General features: G+C 37.5%; 1 protein-coding gene across 2 annotated transcripts in view; it reads right to left on the bottom strand.

Annotated features, from left to right (window-relative positions):
- The window catches only part of DAW1 (dynein assembly factor with WDR repeat domains 1), a 58861-nt gene that overhangs the window by 6295 nt on the left and 30056 nt on the right, over positions 1 to 22510 (bottom strand). For both annotated transcript variants that reach the window (XM_011951950.1, XM_011951951.1), the window contains 4 exons: positions 18210 to 18317; positions 16304 to 16410; positions 15009 to 15111; positions 14089 to 14203 (listed from right to left, as the gene is read on the bottom strand). In XM_011951950.1, coding sequence (XP_011807340.1) covers positions 14089 to 14203; positions 15009 to 15111; positions 16304 to 16410; positions 18210 to 18317 — 433 coding nt within the window. The remainder of the gene's footprint in view (positions 1 to 14088; positions 14204 to 15008; positions 15112 to 16303; positions 16411 to 18209; positions 18318 to 22510) is intronic.

Genomic DNA, 22510 nt, shown 5'->3' with positions numbered 1-22510 from the left:
ATGGATGGATGGATGGATGGATGATGGATGGATGGATGTAGAAATGGATGGAGTAAGTACTATGGACATTTCCTTATAAGTAAAGGATGAATAAGTTAAATAAATAAATATTGAAAGAGAAAAAAATGAGTAGTAAAATTTTTCTTAGAAGAAAAGTTATAATTTGCCTTGCCAGATGAAGACTGCTTTTTTAAATCTCTAATTATAGCTTTACATAGTAGTAAAATATAGCAAGGATTCAAAATTGTAGGTACTTGATTTGCATCCAGAGAAAAGTAAAATATTGTAATAAATTTTTTACTTCCCTTTCTGACAATGTCAACTTCATGAGGAAGTACAAAAATGATAAAACTTGCCATTTTAGAATTAATGTAATTAAAAAACATATAACTTGAAATTCAGTTGGACATTTCAAAAGCCTCAAAGGGAAGTGACCAATTTGGTTTCAGAGTCAATAACATGAAAGAGAATGTCCTGCATAGATCTACACTTTAAATTTTATAAAACTATATTTCTAAACTTCAGAAAACTCAGAAATAATATGGCCTGAAACACTGTAATTTTTTTACAGATAGGGATACAACTAAAGAAACAAAAAAAATCAGCCTTCAGAATAATTCCAATGAAGAAGAAAAAGTAGATAGATAGCTAGCTAGCTAGATAGATAGATAGACAGATAGATACATAGATAGATGTTGCTGCACAGGTAACTATTAGATGATATCTAAATTTTAAGAAGGGAATTAGGAGCAAACACCAGAGATAAATAAAAAAGATCATTCTAAACATCAAGACTTCCTAGAAAGACTTCTCATTCCTAGAATGAGAAGAAGTTTACAAAGCAAGCAAAAGGAAAAAAAAAAAAAAGATATTTTCAAAGCAATGTTTTACCAAACAAGGGAAGAATAGAATCACGGCCAGAGCAAATATCAGATTATAGAGAAAATAAAACTAGAATTGAGCTTGATTTTATTCTCATTCACCCTAAGAATCCTGATTCTTTAATTCTAGCTTTTTTATCCCCCCTTAGTGTGAACCAACTTCTAACATTCTATGCAGTCAAACATTCCATGTAATCTAGCATTCTATATAAGATATGAGTATGGTGTTACATATTGTCTGCCTCTCCCTTCACAATGTACCTCCATGAAGGCAGGGATCCCTATCTCTTTTGTTCACTCAAATATCCCATATTCCTAAAACAATTCTGGCACAAAGTAGATATTTTGATACATATTGTTGAGTAAATTATTTCTATCAATAATGATATTTAAAATGAGAGGGGTGGATTAATTACACTTAAGGTATGGTTATTAAAAGCCAGGATCTATGAGAAGATAAAAAAAAGTAAATAGTTATTTTAAGGTATGGTTATTAAAAGCCAGGATCTATGAGAAGATAAAAAAAGTAAATAGTTATTTAAAAAAATAAAATTCTCCAGCCTCAGAATATTTACATTCTAGGGTATAAGGAAGACTTATATGTATGAGCAAGGGATCACCTTTGAAAAGTCCTAGCAAGTAAGACAGCAAGCATGCAAATGTAATTTTGAAGGAGACAATGAAATACTGTGTAATTACAATAAATCACCAATAAAATTCTACACCTGATTATAACATAAAGGATATGTGACTGCTTAAAAGTATGTTAGTCACAAGGTGTTTCCATTTTTGCCAGAATTTTTGTATCCAAAAATTTCCTTGCAGCCATAAAAAAGAATGAGTTCATGTCCTTTGCAGAGACATGGATGAAGCTGGAAGCCATTATTCTCAGCAGACTAACACAGGAACAGAAAACCAAACACCGCATGTTCTCACTCATAAGTGGTAGGTGAATAATGAGAACACATGGACACAGGGAGGGGAACATCACACACCAGGGTCTGTCCAGGGGTAGGGGCAAGAGGAGAAAGGGGAGAGAAAGCATTAGGACAAATACCTAATGTTTGCAGGGCTTAAAACCTAGGATTGATAGGTGCAGCAAACCACCATGGCACATGTATACCCATGTAACAAACCTGCACATTCTGCACATGTATTCTAGAACTTAAATTTAAAAATAAATAAATAAATAAAAATAAAAACCTTGCTCATAACCCCTCAGCCAGCAAATCACATATCTAAGTTCTGCAACTCCAAGTTTGTCTATCCAGCAAATATTGACCTTTATAAGAGATTTTGAGGCATACAGGGAATGTAGTTATACAATCATTATATTGAATAAAAGAGAAGAACTGCTGTCTAAAAAAAATTTCATATAAGTACTTTTTTAAAATGTTTGTTTTTGACAAATAAAAAATATATATATTCAAATTGTACAACATGATTTTATATACAAATATATTGTGCAACGACATCAAAATTGAGTTAATTAGCACATCCACCACCACCCTTGCTATACTTGAGACCCCAGAACCTGTTCCTCTTATAACCTAAGTTTGTGCCCTTTGACCAACATCTCCTCATTTTTCCCACCCCTTGACCCCTAGTAGTCACCCTCCTACTCTATCTTCATGAGTTCAACTTTTTTAGATTCCACGTCAAAGTGTATCATACAGTATTTTGTCCTTTTGTGTCTGGTTTATTTCACTCAAATCCTCCAGGCTCATCCATATTGTCACAAATGGCAATGTTTTCTTCTTTTATGGTGAAAATAAAAGTATTTTACTATATATATATATATATCTCACATTTATTTATCCATTTATCTGTCAATGAACACTTTGGTTGTTCCCATATCTTGGCTATACTACACAGCTATAGTAATCAAAATAGTACTGGCATAAAAACAGACACATAGACCAATAGAAAGCCTAAAAATAAACTCACACATATATGGTCAACTAATCTTTAACAAAGGCATCAAAAATACACAACGGAGAAAGAAAAATCTCTTTAATAAATGGTGCTAGCAAAATTGGATATCCACATGCTGAAGAATATTACACTATTTACAAAAATTAACCCTAAATAAATTAAAGACAAACACAAGATACGAAACTGTGTAACTTCTAGAAGACAATATAAAAGGCAGCTTGACATTGGTCTTGGCAATCACTTTTTGGACATGATGCCAAAAGCACAGGCAACAAAAGCAAAAATAAACAAGTGGGACCACATGAAAGTAAAGGCTACTGCACAGCCAAGAGAATAATTTTTAAAATGAAAACGCAACCCATTAAATGGGAGAAAACGTTTGTAAATCACATATGTGATAAGGGGTTAACATCCTAAATGTAGTTCACACAACTCAATAGCAAAAATAAAAATGGGCAAAGAACCTGAATAGATTTTCCCAAAGAAGACCATATTAATGGCCAACAGGTACATATGAAAAGGTGCTCCTTTCACTAATCATTAGAGAAATGCATATCAAAACCACAATGAAATATCACCTGCACTTAGGATGGTTATTGTCAAAAAGACAAGAGATTTTAAAACGTTAGCAAAAGTGTAGAGAAAAAGAAACCCTTGAATGTTGCCAGTGGGAATGCTAATTGATACAGCCATTATGGAAAACAGTATGAAGGCTCCTCAAAAAAAATTAAAATAGAGCTACCATACAATCCAGCAATCCCTCTACTGGGTACATATCCAAAGAAAATAAAATCAGTAACTTGAAGAGATATCTGCACCCTCACGCTCATTGCAGTATTAGTCACAGTAGCCAAGATATAAAAACAACTTAAATTGTCCATTAGTGAATGGATGAACTTCCAGAATCTCTTAAATGGCTGTCAAGGAGTTTATGCAGACATGATGTCGAGTCATCACATGTAGTCATCAGAGGAATCGGAAGAATCAGAGGAATGTAGTCATCAGAGGAATCAGACAGAAATATGTACCTGTCAAAGAGACGATAGTGTAGACACAAGGTATTCTCATATATGATTGCCAAGCAACGACATGGTCATAATTCAGAGTGACACATATCACAGGGGGTGACACAGTTATAATATAGTGTCATATGTGGTCAACACAGATGTAGACATAGAGTAGTGTCATGCATGGTCATGAGGGAGATGACATAGACATAGCTTAGTGTCACATGTGGTCAGAGAGATGACATAAACGTACTGTAGGGTCAAATGTAGTTATCAAGGAGATAATGCAGATATAGTGTAGTGTCATACATTGTTGCCAAGGAGATTATACAGACATAGGTCAGAATTACGGAGCTGACACATACACGGTGTAGCATCATACATGATCATCAACAAGATGATCCAGATGTATAGTAGTACCTACACAGGAGTCCAAATGTTAATGCAGACATACTGTACATCACATGAGGATTTAAAGGAGATAATGCAGACATAGTATAGCCTGAGGTGTGATCATTGTCAAGTTCAAGTAGATGAAAAAGACACAGTGTAGCATCACATATGATCATCAAGAAAATAATGGAGACATCGTGTAGGGTCATATGTGGACTATAAAAGATGATACCCAAATAACATAGTATATGTGGCCGTCATGGATATGGCATATATCCATGATTATCATGTGTAATTGTCCAGTAGATGATGCAGAATAGTATGGTACTCTACAAGGTTATCAAGGAGACGACAGAGAAATAGTATAGTATCATACTTGGTTTTCAAGTAGATGACATGCACATAGACATTCATAGTATGTGACTATCAAAGAGAACAACTTTGGTTTAAACATCATACATAGTTATCAAAGAGATAATGCAGTCATAACAGCATCATATGTACTTCTCAAGCAGATTTTGCACATATAGTTTACATCACTACACGACATGAATTAAAGCAGAGCATCATATATTTGTCAAAGCGTGCTGCAGTAATACTATACCATAACACACACTTAATAAAATTATGATGCAGTCAGAGTGTGGCACCACATGTTTTTGTCAAGGGTATGATGCAGACATTATGTAGCATCACTGTCATCAGGGAGTTTAGCCATATATAGTTGTCAAGGTGATAACACAGATATCTTGCAGCCTCAAATACTGTCATCAGTGAGATTACTCATAATATCTTGCATAGTTATTTTAAAATTGATGTAAACGTGGTACAAATTCATGTATTGCTGTTAAAAACAATGCAGACATGGTATATAACCGTAAGTGGTTGTCAAGGAGATAATTACATATTAGATGTAGTGTAGCAGTATATTATTTTCAGGGTAATAGTCACACAAGGTCTCAGTAAGACAACAAAGACATAATGCTGCATCATGCGTGGTTGTCAGGGAAATCACAAAGGTTTAAATATCACAGATATTAGAAATATGTGACGAATAAAATAGCTATAGTGAAAATATGCAGAAATAATGTATAATCACATGTAACTTTCAAGGTGATGGCACAAACATTGTAGCATTATAAACTGTCCTAAATGAAATGAACTACAGCATAATATCATAAGGAGTTTTCAAGGACATGATACAGACAATAGTATAACATTGCATGTGGTTATCAAGAAGAGGAAGGAAATATAGTGTAGCATTATATATGGCTATTAAGGATATGACACATAAGATAGCATTGCATATGGTTGATGGAGACAATTATATTGTAGCATAATAACTGAGAGTAGTGAGATGAAACATAGTGCATATATTCAGTGTTATTAAGAAGACCCAAATAGAGTCTAGTATCACAGGATTTACTACAGACAGGGTATGTTACAGCATCACACATCATTCTCAGGGAGATGATTATCAGAGGTTATTGTCAAGGAGGCATCACATAAATAGTTTAGCATCACACAGGGTCATCGCAGAAAAGACATAGTTATGGTATTAATCCCACTTGATGTTCAAAGAGATAATGCAGACATCTTCCAGCATCAAACATGGTCATCAGGAAACTGACCCATAAATTAGCATACTTTATGGATATCAAGAAAAAGAGGCAAACATAGAATAGCATATACATGGTACTTAACTTGATGACACATACATAGAGTAACACCATATGTTACCGTCAAAAAGATGACCCATAATAAATTGTCATTTGAGAATATTGTGGAAATAATAAAATCATAGTATAGCATCATATATCGTCATCAAGGATGCAAATATAGTTTACATCACTACACGACATGAATTAAAGCAGAGCATCATATATTTGTCAAAGTGTGCTGCAGTAATACTATACCATAACACACACTTAATAAAATTATGATGCAGACAGAGTGTGGCACCATATGTTTTTGTCAAGGGTATGATGCAGACATTATGTAGCATCACTGTCATCAGGAAGTTTAGCCATAGTACAGAAGCATCATACATGGCTCTCAAGGAGGTGAAAAAGTCATAATGTAACAACATATGTAGTATGCTAAAAGGTGATACAGACATAGTATAGCATGATATGTGGTTGTCATGGTGGGCTATAGCCTAGAATTATATATGATTATCAATGATGCAAACATATCATGTGATTGGCAAAGGGATGACATACATTAGTGCAACATTATCTAAGACAGATATCGTATTGAATCCAGCATAAATTTCAAGATGGTGATGAAAACATGTAGCATCGTGGGTGGTTTTCAAGGTGATGACCCTGATAAGATGTAGCATAATACATATTAATGCAGACAGTGAAGCAGACATCATGTATCCTCATAAGTGATCATCAGTGAGATGAGGAAGACAGACAATATAATGCCAAATGGGGGGATAAGGGAGAAGACATAATCTAGTGTAACATCATATGTAGTCTTCTTGGATGTAAGGTCCACAGAGTGTAACATCATACATGGTTTTCAAAGAGATGACACAGAGTGGCATCATATATGGATATCAACATGATGACTCAATGTAGAATCATAAGTAGTAATCAAAGCGGTGACAAATAACATAGATCATCAATGATTGTAAAGGAGATGTGGTACACATAGTAGAGCATCGTTTGTGGTTATCAAAGAGATGGTGCATGTAGTATTATAGCACCACCCATGGTTATCAAGTTTATGATGTAGATATAGTATAGCATCATACATTATGGTCAGAGAAATGACCCAAAATGTAGGATAATCCTCAGTACGGGATCAGGGAAAAGACCAGGTTCCAAGATCATACATGGTTATAAAGATGATGAAGATGCAGTATAGCACCATATTTGTTTATCAAGGAGGTGGTGCAGACATAGTACAGTGTCACTCATGGTTATAAAGTAAATGAGGTAGACACAGATGTGATGTGATGTCCTATGTGTTTATCAACAAAATGTCACAGAAATATTGTTGCATTATAAAGGCCTTTAGGAACATGAGTAGACCTAATGTAAAGAAAGAGAGAGAGAGATGACTCTCTCGATCGGTAGGTAGATAGATAGATAGATAGATAGATAGATAGATAGATAGATAGATAGATAGATAGATAGGATGACTGTCTTCTGGCAGAAGGTGTAGACATGTTGAATGTCATACATGATGATCAGGGAGATGACAGAGACACTGTGGCATACTAGTGGCCATCAAGAGCATGACATACGCATAGTGCAGGGATATATGTGGTGTACAAGGACTCTACAAAGATTGATTTTAGAACCATACCTAGTTCCAAGGAGATGACACACTTACAGTATCACATGGTTATCAGTGGGATGATGTACATGTAGAGTACCATCACATATGGTAATTTTAAAATGGCACATAGGATAGCATTATACATGAATATCAAGGAGATGACTTACACAAATGTAGCACTGTAGGTTTTCCTCATGGAAATAACTTATATTATGGAATCATAAATGTCACAAAGGGGCTGGTCCATATAAACAGCAGGCATCATAGGTGGTTACCAAGGACAAAAACATTACCCATGATGAAAGGGACAGTATAATGTCACCTGTGGTTATCAAGGTGATGACTCAGAAATAGGGAGGTATAACACATGGTTATAAAGGCAATAACTTAGTATAATATCATCTATAGATTTTAAGGAAATGAAGTACACATAGTATAACATCACACGTGGATATGAATGATATCATGAAGTCATGTTTTAACACAATATGTGGTGATACCAAGACCCAAACAAAAGATAGTGTCACAAATCATTATCAAGAAGATGATCTCCTCATGTGTGGTTCTGAAAGACGAATCCTAAAATTGCACGTCACTTTGTTATCTAGGAGATGATTCAGATATAGTACAGACTCATACACGATTGCGATTGTAAAGGAGATGACAGAGAAATAGTTTAGCAATATACATGCTTGTCAAATGTTACATGCTCCTTTGTAGCATTTAGGATGCTATACGCAGTGACAATATTGTACAACACATAGCGGTCAGAGATGATGCAGATGTCTTGGGGCACCAAAAATGACCATCAGTGATAGGACCCAAAATGTGGCATCACATATGGTTGCCAAGGAGATTTGGCGTGATATTATAACACACATAGTTGTCTAAGACACACAGATGCAAACATATAAGAGCACAGTCCACAATTAGCATGTTTATCATTGCAGACACATGGCAGCTTTTTATACGATCACCAAGGAGATAACCCAGAATATACCATCCTACATGATTAACAGGTAGGGGATGACAGCAGTATAGCTTAGGTGTGGTTTTCAACAAGGTGACACAGACATAGGAAAACACTTCTGTTTTCAAGGAAATGAAGAATACAAATGAAGCACAATAGGCGCTCATCACTGAGATGATGAAGACAAAGTGTAGCAATGTCCAGGCCTCCAGTGATATGAAACAGACATACCAGACAGTGCATCATTATATATGATCATCAAGAAGATAAGGAACACAGTAGGTAGCATAACATATTGTTGACAGCAGATGACACGGGCATAGTTTAGCATCACATCCAGTGATCAAAGAGATAACACACCGGATAACATCATACATGATTACCAAGAACGTGACATAACTCAGGAGTCTGAGGCAGGAGAATCGCTTGAACCTGGGAGGTGGAGGTTGCAGTGAGCCAAGATCGTGCCACTGCACTCCAGCCTGGGCAACAGAGCGAGACTGTCTCAAAGAAAAAAGAAAAAGAGAAAGAAGGTGATCTCAATATCACATAACATCATACATGTTGACCATGGAGATGAGGCAGAATGTAACATTACACTTGGTTCCAAAAAAGACAATGTACACACATAAGTCAGTATAGTACGGTATGGTATGGCATAGCAGAGCAGAGCATGGTTTAGCACAGTATAGACACACAGACACACACAGACACAGCACAGAGCCAAAAACTGTTATCATGAAAGGATCTACACATAGTGAAGCAGGATATATGGTCATGAGAAAGATGAATCAGACAGCGTAGGGGCATATGTGATCAGGGAGATGGCACACATGTAATGCAGCTGCCATCTGTGGCCATCAGGGAGATGACGTAGACATAGTGTAATCTCATAAAGGTCCTACAGAGAGGTAAGAGATAAGACAGCATCACATGTGGCTATCAGGGATATAAGACATATGTTATACGGCATCATATGTGGTAGTCAGAAAGATGATACAGAAAGAGTACATGTGGTTATCAAGGCAATGACACAGACGTAGTGGAGAATTACAAGTTGTTGCCAAGGAGAGGATGAAAACATGTTCTTACAAACAAAATGATCATCAGGGAGACAAAGTAAATATATTGTAGTATCATCCTTATATAACTAGGCCATGTCACCCATAAGGTGTAGCACAGTCCTTTGTAAAGGGCATGATGAAGTTACAGTGTAATTTAAGTGGCTTCAGGAAGATTATAAAAACATAAAATAATATGCAGTCTTCAGGCAAAAGAAGCAAATACACAGTATGTCATATGTGATATTGTATGCCGAATTGTGTCCTTTTAAAATTCATATGTTGAAGTTCTAATTCCCAGTATCTCAGAATGTAACATATATATATACATAATATATAATCGTGTATAATTTTAGATATATACACGTGTATATATATTATATATACACACATATATATGTATGTATACACATAGTATGTATGTGTGTATATATACATATATAGTATGGGTATACATATAGACACATGTATATATATACACACGTGTATATATACAAACACGTGTGTTTACATGTGTCTATATGTATATATATACAAACATGTGTATACATACACACATACATATAAAATTATACATGATTCTTAAATACATGCAAGCATAGCATAGTTTCATCCATTGTCAAGAACATGATGAGACATAGTATAGCTTCATATACAATTATCAAGGATATGGCTCAAAAAATAGTATAAGCTTACTTAGGTTGTCAGAGAGATAATGCAGATACAGGGCGGTGTCATACATTATCAGGGAGATGACACATAGCATAGTGCCATACAAGGCATCGGGGTCTCGTGGATGATTGCATACAGGAAAAAAAAGGTATCTGGGTGATGACATATAATTTTGTGTCATATGAAGATACCATGGATTTGACACAGATATGTTGTAATGTCACAGGTGCTTATCATGAAAATGAAGCAGACATATTGCAACATCACAAATTAAGTGATCAGGGAAGTAACACAAAAATATTGTATCATCATACCCTGTTTTCCAAATGGCACAGACATAGTGTAGTATCATATATGTTTGTCCTGGAGATTAATCGTAGCCTAGTGTAATAAATGGTTATTAGGAATATGACACAGAAATAGTATAAAGTAACATAGCATCTTATGGGGTTATTAAAGGGGTGATATAGCAATAATATAACATCACACATTGTTGTCCAATATATTTCAAACAATGTAACACCACATATGGCTGTCTAGAATATGAGGGGTGTGTGTGTGCATGTGTGTATGTGTTCATTAACGAATATATTCATCAAGGAGACAGGGTCTCACTCTATCACTCAGACTGGAGTGTAGTGGCATAATCATAGTTCACTGTAACCCTGAACTCCTAGGCTCAAGTTATTTTCCTCAGCTTACTGAGTAGTTAGGTCTACAGGTGTACGCCACCACACCTGGCTAATTTTGTTTTAATATTTTGTAGTGATAGGGTCTCCCTATGTTGCCCAGGCTGGTCTCAAACTCCTGGCCTCAAGCGATCCTCCCACCTTGGCCTCCCAAAGTATTGAAATTACAGGCATGAGCTACCACACCTGGCCATGATGCATATATTATATAGCATCATACATGATCATCAAGGCAATTGTCATAGTACAACATCATATATGACTACCAAAGAATAAGATAGGCATAACACACACTTTAGGATACCTCAGAAACATCACGACAATGTATTTGGTTATCAGTGAGATGATACACATATAGTATAGTGTCATACGTGGGTAACAGGTTATACACAGACACAGTGTGGCATTGTGATGGTTAATTTTATGCATCAACTTGACTGTGTTAAGGGATACCCAGGTAGTTGTTAAAACATTATTTCTGGGTGTGTCTGTGAGGGTGTTAGACTGAGTAAAGAAGAGCCACCCTCACCAATGTGGGCAGGTATCATCCAATCCATTGAGGACCCAGATACAACAAAAGGTAGAGGAAGGATGAAATTCCTCTCTCTTCTGGAGCTGGGACATCCATCTTCATCTTCTCTGGCCCTCAGTCATCAGAGCTCCTGGTTCTCAGATCCTCAGACTCCAAGACTGACACCAGTGCCCTCCTCAGTTCTCTCAAGTTTTTGGCCTCAGACTAAGAGTTACACTATTGGTTCTCCAAGTTTTTAGGTTTTCAGACTTGGACTGAATTACACCACTGATTTTCCTGATTCTCCAGTTTGCAGATGGCATATCGCAAGACTTCTCAGCCTTCATATATAAATATGTGGGTGTGTGTATACTTATATAATATTGGTTACATACTATATATATGTGTGTGTGTGTATTTATATACTATTGGTTATATATTTATATATAGTATGAATAGAATTATACATATAGTAAATATAGTATGAAGCATACAAATATGTAACATATAAAAATATATAAATATATAATATATAAATATATAAAATATATAAAATTATATATAGGATAAAACAGAACCAATAGGATATATATATATAAAATACAATATGATATATGTATAAAACAGAACCAACAGGATATATATATATATGTATAAAACAGAACCAATAGGATATATACATAAAATATCACCACCTTTCTAAAGGTGGCGATGTGATATAGTGGGCCCTGCAGACCATGTTGGCCAGGGCAATGAGGTATAAATACTATAGCATCATACATGGATTTCTAAGAAATACTAAGATATGGAACAGTATCATACATGGTTATAAAGAATAGGATAAAGATATAGTATACTATCATACATTATTATAAAGAGGATAACAAACACAGTGTAAATTAAAACATAGTAGTCAGATACATGACATAGATAAAATATAGCATCATATGTGGCCATCAGATGGATAACATAGACTTGGTGTAGCTTCTTACGTGGTCATCAGGTAGACGGTATTGATGTAGTTTAGCATCATCTGTGTCTTCAGGAAGATGACACATAGTTCATACTTCATATTCTATGCCTCATGGAATAGCATCACGCATGGTATGTGATGCCATGATATAACATAGACTTAGTATAGCATCACATATGCTTGCCAAGGAGACACAGGATGATGGAGACATAGTATAGTAGCATGTGGTTATCAAGGACACGGTGCAGACACAGTTTAGTGTAGAACAGGAAATTGTCGGGGAGATAATGTAGAAGTTGTGTAGTGTTAACACACATTTGTCAGGAATATGCTGCACACATAGAGCCACATCGTAAATACTCGCCAGGGAAATAGTGCAGACACAATGAATCATCACATGTGGTTGTCAAAGAGATGACACATAATATGGCATCATACATGTTTGTCATGGGAATGACTTGTCGTTCAGTATCATAAAATGTTATCCAAGACATGATGCATGCAGAGTACACCAATACAGATGGTTGTCACTGAGAGAATAAAGATGTCGTATAGCATTGCATGTGGCTTCGATGAGATGATGTGGACACAGAGTTAGTATCACACATATTTGTCAGAAAGATGACTCATGGTTTTGCATCGTATATGATTATCAAGGATATGATGTAGATATGGCCCAGCATCAAATGTGGTTTTAAAGGAGTAGATGAAAACACAGTGTAGCATAATATTCAACTTTCAACAAGATGATGCAGATACAGTGTAGAAATAAACATGATCCTTGGGCTATAAGACAGACACAATATCATGTCACATGTGAGCCACAGGGAGATGACAGATATAGTGTAGTTTCACAGGTGACTGTCACAGGATTGAAGCACACCTAGGATAGCACCATGAATGGTTATCAATAAGATGACTCATAGTGTAGAATCACAGTGGTAATCAAAGAGACAATGTATAGCATAGCATCATGTATGCTTATCACAAAAATGTGGTAGACATAGTGGAACAGCACATGCAGTTATAAGGGAGATTATAGCACCATTGATGGCAATTAAGTTGACAAGGCCAACATAGGGTAACATCATACATAATAATCAGGGAAACCAGGCACGGTGGCTCACGCCTGTAATCCCAGCACTTTGGGAGGGCAAGGCAGGTGGATCACCTGAGGTCAGGAGTTCAAGACCAGTGTGGCCAACATGGAGAAACCCCATCTCTACTAAAAATACAAAAATTAGCCAGGCATGGTGGTGCATGCCTGTATTCCCAGCTACTCGGGAGGCTGAGGCAGGAAAATTGCTCAAACCTGGGAGGCAGAGGTTGCGTTGAGCTGAGATCACACCACTGCACTCCTGCCTGGGCAATAGAGTGAGTCTCCATCTCAAAATAATAATAATACTAATAATCATGGAGATGACCCAGAATATAGCATCATATACAGATATTAAGAAGATGACAAAGACCTCATATACTTGGTTATCTAGCAGGTGACACAGACATTGTATAACATTACATGTGGTTATCAGCTATATGATATAGACATACTATTGTGCCATACATGGTCACCACAGAGATGAGACATGGTTTTTAATCATAGCTGGTCATCAAAGAAATGACCCATAGTGTAGAATCATGCATGGTCATCAAGCAAAGCATAAATCTCTCCAAAAATTAAAAGTATGAACAGATCACCTACCATCAGCTGAAGCAGTTGCAATAAGCTTTCCAGTGTAATCAAAGCAGCTGTCTAGTATTTCATCATCATGGCCTGTTAAGGTTGCCACACATTTTCCATTTGTAGCATCCCACAGCTACAATTAAAAGCAACAAAAAAACAAAAAAAAAAGACTATGACTTTCTTTCTCAAGTGTGAAGATGGCCAGTGGTCTTCATGACATGCTTATGGCTGGTTAAGTCACTGTGCAAATATTACTTGTGTAATTCTCACATGTTCAGTTAGATTTACTTTGATTCATGACCAGAGACCACAGCCAACCATCAAGGAAGGCACACCCTAGTCACAGAGAAAACCAAAGTCAGACATTTAGAATCTGCCACTACATTAAAGAAAGAAAAAATATCTCAACGTGTATGCTTTACTGGTTGGTGAAGAGTTTTGCTCTTTTTATAGGAAGGACATCAAATGATTAGGAGCTTCATATGAAACTACAATGTCAGAAAATGAAAAGTACATTATAAAATTGTAATATATCTGTTACATAAACAAACGATAATTCCATAGTATAATCTCTTAGTAACCGTTTTTTAAGTATAGAAACTTAGGGACAAGGAAACATTGTGTTTGAGGCCCCTTGAGGGTCACTCTACTAATTGAAGTTCTATAAATGAACAGTGGGATATTAAATAAAAATAAAACGTCTTCTCAAATATGATATTTAATATACTTGAAGAAATTCAAATTGCTTTACTACATCACAATTCCTTCAAATTCGGAAAATCCAAAACTTGAAATTTAAAAAATTACCAATTATTATTTGTAAATTAATATCTTAATTTTATATCACCTTTGAAATTTGTTAATGTTACAATGGATATCTGACATAGTAAAGAGTATAGACACAATATAAAGAAAAGATATTTATTTATTTAGCTCACCATGCAGGTTTTGTCCATAGAGCCAGTTAATATTAGAGAGCAATCCCAATTGAATAAGGCACTGCTAATCTCAGCACAATGACCAATTAAGATATGTACCTTCCTACAACGCAAAAATAATTAAAATTAATGAAAGATATCTTACTTCAGTATATGCACATGAATAATGAGGCCAAGCCCATCTGTGTAAGCTAATCTAAATTTTGGTTTTTATAAAATAATATATTTGATGACAAAACAAATATGGCTTTACTAGTGCTCAAAAAGAAACTACTAATAATTTCATTTCGGCCGGGCGCAGTGGCTCACGCCTGTAATCCCAGCACTTTGGGAGGCCAAGGTGGGTGGATCCACAAGATCACGAGATCGAGACCACCCTGGCTAACACGGTGAAATCCCACCTCTACTAAAAATACAAACAAATTCTCCGGGCGAGGTGGCTGGCGCCTGCAGTCCCAGCTACTCGGGAGGCTGAGGCAGGAGAATGGCATGAACCCGGGAGGCGGAGTTTGTAGTGAGCCGAGATCCTGCCACTGCACTCCAGCCTGGGCGACAGAGCGAGACTCCATCTCAAATAAATAAATAAATAATTTTTTTTTCAACAAAAATGTACTTAGATTTTAAACTATCAAAATAATGCTACTTAAGGCAACATTTCAAAAAGAAATGGGTAACAAATAGTAAAGGCCATGAGAAGTATTCTGATACCAGACGAGTGCACCCTCGTTCTTCAGAAACCACACGTCAACTGAAAGGTCCTTCTTTCTCTGTCATTTCTTGTTGCATACATCTTGGTCGGCACCCCTGATAATTAGCCCTTCTATTAAATCACAGACAAATCCTAGAGTAGTTTTCCAACACAAATATGCTAATATAGTTAACTTCCTAGCAACTAGGACCAAAAAACATTAGGAAGGAAGTTGAAGTTCTTGGACTAAATTAAATTTGGGAAATTAACTAAGAGTTTTATTTATACATGATATTCATGCCTAACATAATGACAAGCCATTGAAATTTGATTATCCACGGAATAAATAATAGCTATGTAACCAGACTATTGCTAACATTCTCCTTTTATGTTGCTGTTTGTCATTATTTGCTCAAAATTCCAAGGATGCACATATTTTGTGAATCAGAAATATCATTAAAGAATGAATTAATTTACATTTTCAATATGTCCTATTTTTATGGAACCCAAAGCAGAGTTAATAGAGAACAGCTTAAGCTAATAAATAACAGAGGGTTTTCTGAACCCCCGATCCAGGTTAAAACAATTTTTAAGAACTAAGAATTACCTTCCAGTATCAGCGTCCCACACTACAACTGTATGATCAAAAGACCCTGTGATGATTCTGTCTCCTGAGGTGTTAAATGACAAGGAGATGACTTCGCCAGAATGTCCCTAGAAAAACAGCAGATATCGTCAAGTATACCGGCAGATAAAACAATTTCTGCAAGTGTACAGTATCATAGTCTAAAAGGAAATGCTGGAGAAGGCCGAGCTCTAGGAAGGAAGGTCAGCAGTTGGCTGGGGTGAGGATAGGGAGTGTCTGCACGTGGGCACAGGGTTCTTTTTGGGGTGATGGAAAGGTTTGAAAACTAGGTTTTGGTAATGGCTACACAATCCTGTAAGTTTACTAAAATTAGTGACTTACACACACAGCTAGTTCATTTAACTTAATAATGTTGATTAAAAACAAAAGAAAGAGGTTGTGTTTGGGGAAACTAGAGGACGTCCTTTACATTGTCTTGGAAACACTACAGAGCTGGGGACTACATGGGCTAATAACACATGGTGTGCAAAAGTAAACAGTGTATGAAATAAAACTAATTACTTTTAAAAAGGAAATTATTAGGATAACTTGACATGAAATCGATTGATAAATTCCCGCCTTTGGCCTTTCAGCTCGTTACTGTCTAGTGTTAGTGAATCAAACCGTGAGACAATGGGAAGAAACCCTTCTCTACAGCAGATTCTGGAACTCTGGTAAGGGGATCCTGGGTGGAGTATGTATAGCCCTTGATTCCTTCACTATTTTAGTAAATTCACATAATTATATTTTTAAATAATACAAAGAAATAGAAAAGTTGATTTATAACTGGATATTTCTGATTGATTTCAAAGGACAAAAACATGTAATTGAATATTAGAATTCTAAGTACGCAAAACAAATGCACTCTCTGGCGCAGACAGGTGTGCCGAGCAGGACCTCTCCCTTCGAGTGCTCTTAGGCAGTCTGTAAAAGGAGTCACTTTAGTTGAAAGTGCAGCATTAATGGGGCCTTTCCCTGCACATTTGCCTGAAAGAAGAGATAGTAATATTGTTGTTGTTTAAAAAAAAAAGAACTGAGAACAGAAAGAGTATACTTACACTAATAATGCTAGATTCTCAGATTTAAGAAAGAAAAGCCATTACTGTTACTTTTAAATGGTGAATTTTTTCTTTCTCAGTCCATGTTTCAACTTTCTTAGAAAAAGCTTTCTGAGGAAACGAATCATGTTTTTAAAAATGTATTTACAGTTTTGAAAGGACAAGGAAACTGAATTTCCCATCCAGCTGTTCCCACTGAGTACAACATAGGGTCACCCTATTTTTGTTGTGGTGACTTGGGCTGGCATGGGAGAAAGGGGAGGGTGGGAGGAAGGGGAAGGTGGGAGGAAGGGGAGGGTGGGAGGAAGGGGAGGGTGGCAGGTTGCAGGGAGGTGCTGGGCGCATGGTGGTGACACACAAGAGCACACCCCACCAGCACTCACTCTGTGGGCAGAGCCCTTTGACCTTCTCCCTCTGGTCACTTGCCCCTCTCTCATTTCAGACTTTGTGATAAGGATGGTTCAAAAAGCAGTGGGCAGAGGAGAGTGTGCTCACAGTCATTGCTTTAAAGATTCTCTCAGCATGGTTCTCCAGTTCTGCCTCTTCCAAAAGTGCCAGCCTCCACCTGCTTTCCTTTTAGCCAGAGAGATGGTGATGGGTTCTAAGCTATAGTTAATGTGTTTTGCAGACTAAAGTTAGTCAAAATAAAAAGCTCCTTGGACTTTCCCAGCACCTCCACCCAAGTCTTTTGGAATAGCCAGGAAACCAGTAGGAATACTCTCACCATACAGTCTGAAAAAAAGCAACTCAACAACTTAGAGCTCATTTTGTAACAAAAACACAAATAAGAATTAACACAAATAACAGGCTTATTAACATTATTGACATACTCTTAAGGTGCAAACTTCCTCGCCATTCTGAATGTTCCACAATTTGGCTGTTGTGTCCATACTTCCAGTCGCCACCAATGTGCTTTGAGGGTTAAATGATAAACACACCTAAATCACATGAAATGGGAGAAATTTTAGGAAGATAGAGTTTCAAAGTGTCCATTATACACAGAAAATTTTCCAGATGCAATTACCTTACCAGATTCAGCCTAATTCTTTGTACAAAACACCACATATGTGTGACCTGCTATCCCCAGGTTGAGTCCTTCAGAATCCTCCTCTTGAAAAGAGGCTGCTTGTTCTCCCACAGCACCCAGCTCAGGCTTGGAGGGGCACTGGCTCTCTTTGCCACTTTCAGACCACAGAAGAACAAGAATAAAAGTGAAGCCCACCTCCTTTAAGATCCATGCTATCTGGCTCTCCTTCTCCTTGCTGCTGTCACCACAGTCCTTCCAATCATGGCCCCTCACTCATCAAGAGACTACTGGCTTATAGTCTCAATGCCAAGTCTTAGGTGGCCTTCACATGGGCAATCCATCCAGTTCCCCCAGATCCATGCCCCAGATGACTCTTCAGTAGTCTCTCCCATGGCCACACCATGGACTTGGTATTATCTTCTCTAGAAGATTCACCACCAATTCACCAATCCAGGGTCACAATTTCCCTTCCCACTCCCCTCCCCTAGAAGATCTTTCATCTCATTGAGACATCTGCCTTTTCTCCTGGTCCATCCTCCCCATTCAACTGACACCCTGGAAGCATCACTCCTGCCAGTATCCTCGACACTCTTAGTCCCTATCTATCTGATACACCTTTCGTACAAACTCCTAACATTAACTTTTATCAGGTAAGGATTTTATCCAATCATCTGCCTCTCTGCCTCATCACCCAGCCAAGGTAGCTTAAGAGAACTGCACAGAAAGTTACTGATATTGCTCATTTATGCCTCTGTCCTCAACACAGTCCTCAGCACCATTCCCTACTTTGCTTAAGATGCCTCTGGCTCCATACATTCTCCCATTCCCCACTCCAGCCTCTACTTCCATCCTCACCCCTCCTCAACAGACAAGCTGGCCTCCTACCACTTCCCCAAGAAAACCCTCCTGTCAGGTAGGAACTTCCCCACTCGGATCTTACTTTCCTTCCCTTCAGTCTCAGATGCAGAGGGATCCTTCCACCTATTCTAAGATCCTCTTCCCTGCACACCTAGGGGAGATGCGCCCACTAGTTTTCCTTCCCTCTAGACTAGATGCTTTTCAGTGACCTGTAAATATGTTTGAGTAAATCCTCCCTTGACCTTATGTACCCCTCTTAGCTACCCTTCTTCCGCCTTTACAACCAAATTTCTTGGGAAACAGCCTACCATCATTTTTGTCCATCTTCTGCTCACTCTTCAACTCTTCTGAAACCACTCTGGCTAAATGTCCAATCCAGGTTTGGTCAGTCATCCCACTTAACCTCCCTAACATCTGCAGCACTGACTTCTTTGTTCTCTAGTTTCCCTCTCTTTCTTCTTGTTTTTCTTTTTTCTTTTTGTATCATTTGAAGTTCTCTCTTCTCCACCCTCCCAAGGTTCTGTCAGTCTCCTCTCCACACTCTACCCTTTCCTCTGGGCAATTTCAATTGCTCATTGGTTTCTACTGCCACTCAGATACCAGTGACTCATGCATCCAAGTCTCTTTCCCAGACCTCGCTGCTCAGTTCCAGCCCCAAAGAGCCAACTGCTAAATGGATACCTCTGTTTGGCTATCACACAGGCAGCTTGTATCAATCTAAAACACAAAAGTCATATCGATGCAAACCTGTTCCTCCTCTTTTATGCACAGAATTGGTGAATGGCACTGCCCATCATGCAAGCACAAAATCAGGGAATCCATCCTGGGTTCCCCTTTTCTTTTATGCCTCATAACTACTTAGTAACCGGGTTCTACTCACATTCTCTTCATCTCTCTTTACAACAAGCCTTCATCATTTCTCATTTGGATTGCAGCAAGATCCCCAACTGGCCGATAACGCTGATCTTACCACCCCCCCCATTTCTTTTTCACACTGCACAAAAATAATCTTTCCAAAGAGCACAGATGATCATACCATCTCCTAGCCAAAAAGTCTCAACAGTGTGGCATTACCTGCAAAATAAAATCCAATTCCTTAGCATAGTATATAACCTCCTGCATAATATGGCCCTTGCCTGGCTCTCCTACTTTTAATTGCTCACACCCTGTGATCTGAATTTGAATGGGCTATAGGTGTGCTAAGGCATGGACACTGTTAACTCAGGCAGCTGGGCAGCAGCAGGGATCCTTGCCCATCACCTCTGGCCATGCACAGCAGGCAGCTCCCCTCAGTGTGCTGCAAATCCACATTTGCATATTCTGCACATGGCACCACATGGAGGGTCAGGAAGTTCTGCTCTGATCACACAGAGCCACCTGAGTTTCAGGCACACACCACATCTCCGCATTTACCAGGACTGCTCGCTCTGCCTGGAATGCACACGCCACCCCTCTGGAAAGTCTTTCCTGAACACCTTTCCCTGGCTCAGGAGGCCGCACGGCTCCCTCTGTGTCCACACTGAAATTCCCATCTACTCTGACCCTTACAACACATCTTTGAACTTATCCATTGAGGCTTTTACTCCTTCTATTAAATTGTAAGAACTGTGTCTGATTCTCTCAGGTACCCTAAGCATGTAGGCCAAGGCTCCACACACAGTCATTATTTAATAAATATTTATTGGATGGATGTTGACTGTGAAAAAGATGAATGTCTCCCTAGGAATTATATATAAAGAAAATATTTCCCAAAATCTAAAGGAGTGTGAGAAAATGGTCACACTCTAAGGACACGCACTATGTTTTTCTTTGACTTTAGGCAAGTTACTTAAGCTTTCAATGCCTCAGTACCCTACTCTGTAAAACAGGGAAATACCTTCCTCTTAGGGTTGCTATGAGGCACAACTAAGCTAATACCTGTCTGTGTAAAGGGGCTTAGGACAGTGCCTCTCAAACAGCAAGAGCTGTCAAAGGGTCAGTTATGTTTCACTGCAGTATTCCCAGTCACTAGCAAAGTACCTTCAACACAGCATGAGGTATTGGTGGATTAATACACCATGAATGTTTAGGATGAATGTAAATGAATTTTACTTCTAAAATAAGCAGACTGTTTTTGTTCTTGTTTTGTTTAAAGTGTACATAAATTAGCAGGATACAGGACCCTTTTCCACCTACAGGTAACTTCTTTATCCTCAAGAAATATTTCCAAGCATTCTACAGTCTGTCCTAAGTATCTTGTTTCTCAGTTCCAGGGGTGGGAGTGGGTGCTAGAACTTGAACACTGCTGGCAGATTGGCTGTCACCAACTATTCACAAAAGCTGTCGCCGCTGTGGCTTGCTTTCCCTCCCTCCACCCCTGTATGTTCTTGTTTGCTTTTTCTGGTTCACAGCAGGTATCTTTTCTTCCAGTGAATATTGAGGTTAAAAGACCCGTCACTCTTTGTTATCAATTTCCCCTCTTCATCTAATAATAGTTATTACCATATTCTTTTTACGTCTCTGTTCAATTCAAAAAGTACTGAGCTATATTTCCCTACCGATAATTATGGGAGAAGTGGTTATATTTTGTTTCCTGCTTTAGCCTTTTCTCTCTTTCACCCTTAAAAGTCTCTATTATTTTTATACCACTACTGCAGTGGGTACCTTCTATTTGTGGATTCTCTTTTGGTATTATCCACTTAAGAGTAACTTCAAAGTACAACAAGGGAAGTGAGTTAAATATCTAAAGAATCATTCTACCTAATGAAGGCCAGAAATGGAGGGAAAGGGGTGATCCCCACTAACAGGCCAAAACATAACTTGGGGATTTGTTAAAATCAGATCAATTTTTCCATATTTAAATCTTTGATTAAAAACATTTAAGGTATTAGTAATCATCAGGAGCAGCAGCCTGTTTATTTTTAAGAGCTATCATCTGTTCTTACGGAATGCCAATTATTGCACTAATTGTTATAAGATACATCTCAGAATTGGTCAAGGAAAAGGGCTTCCCAATAGTGAAAGCTGTTTAGAGTATCAGACTATTCATGCAAATTTGGGCTCTAATGATACACAGAGAACAATCAGCCTAAATATTTCATATAGTAGTTTAAAAATTATATTAAAAAACTGTTTTTATCACTTAATTGACTCTCATTGAGTCAGTACTTTAAAGAAAAGTCAATGAAAAAGAAAAAGTAAGATTGGTTATTATATTTATAAATGTATCATATTACGTGTCTACTTAGTCAATGCAGGATACAATTC

The sequence above is a fragment of the Colobus angolensis genome, unplaced genomic scaffold (assembly GCF_000951035.1).
Source record: "Colobus angolensis palliatus isolate OR3802 unplaced genomic scaffold, Cang.pa_1.0 Scaffold33, whole genome shotgun sequence".
Classification (NCBI taxonomy): Eukaryota; Metazoa; Chordata; class Mammalia; order Primates; family Cercopithecidae; genus Colobus; species Colobus angolensis.
The sequence above is the reverse complement of the archived record's forward strand: the minus strand, read 5'-3'. Positions and strand labels throughout refer to the sequence as shown.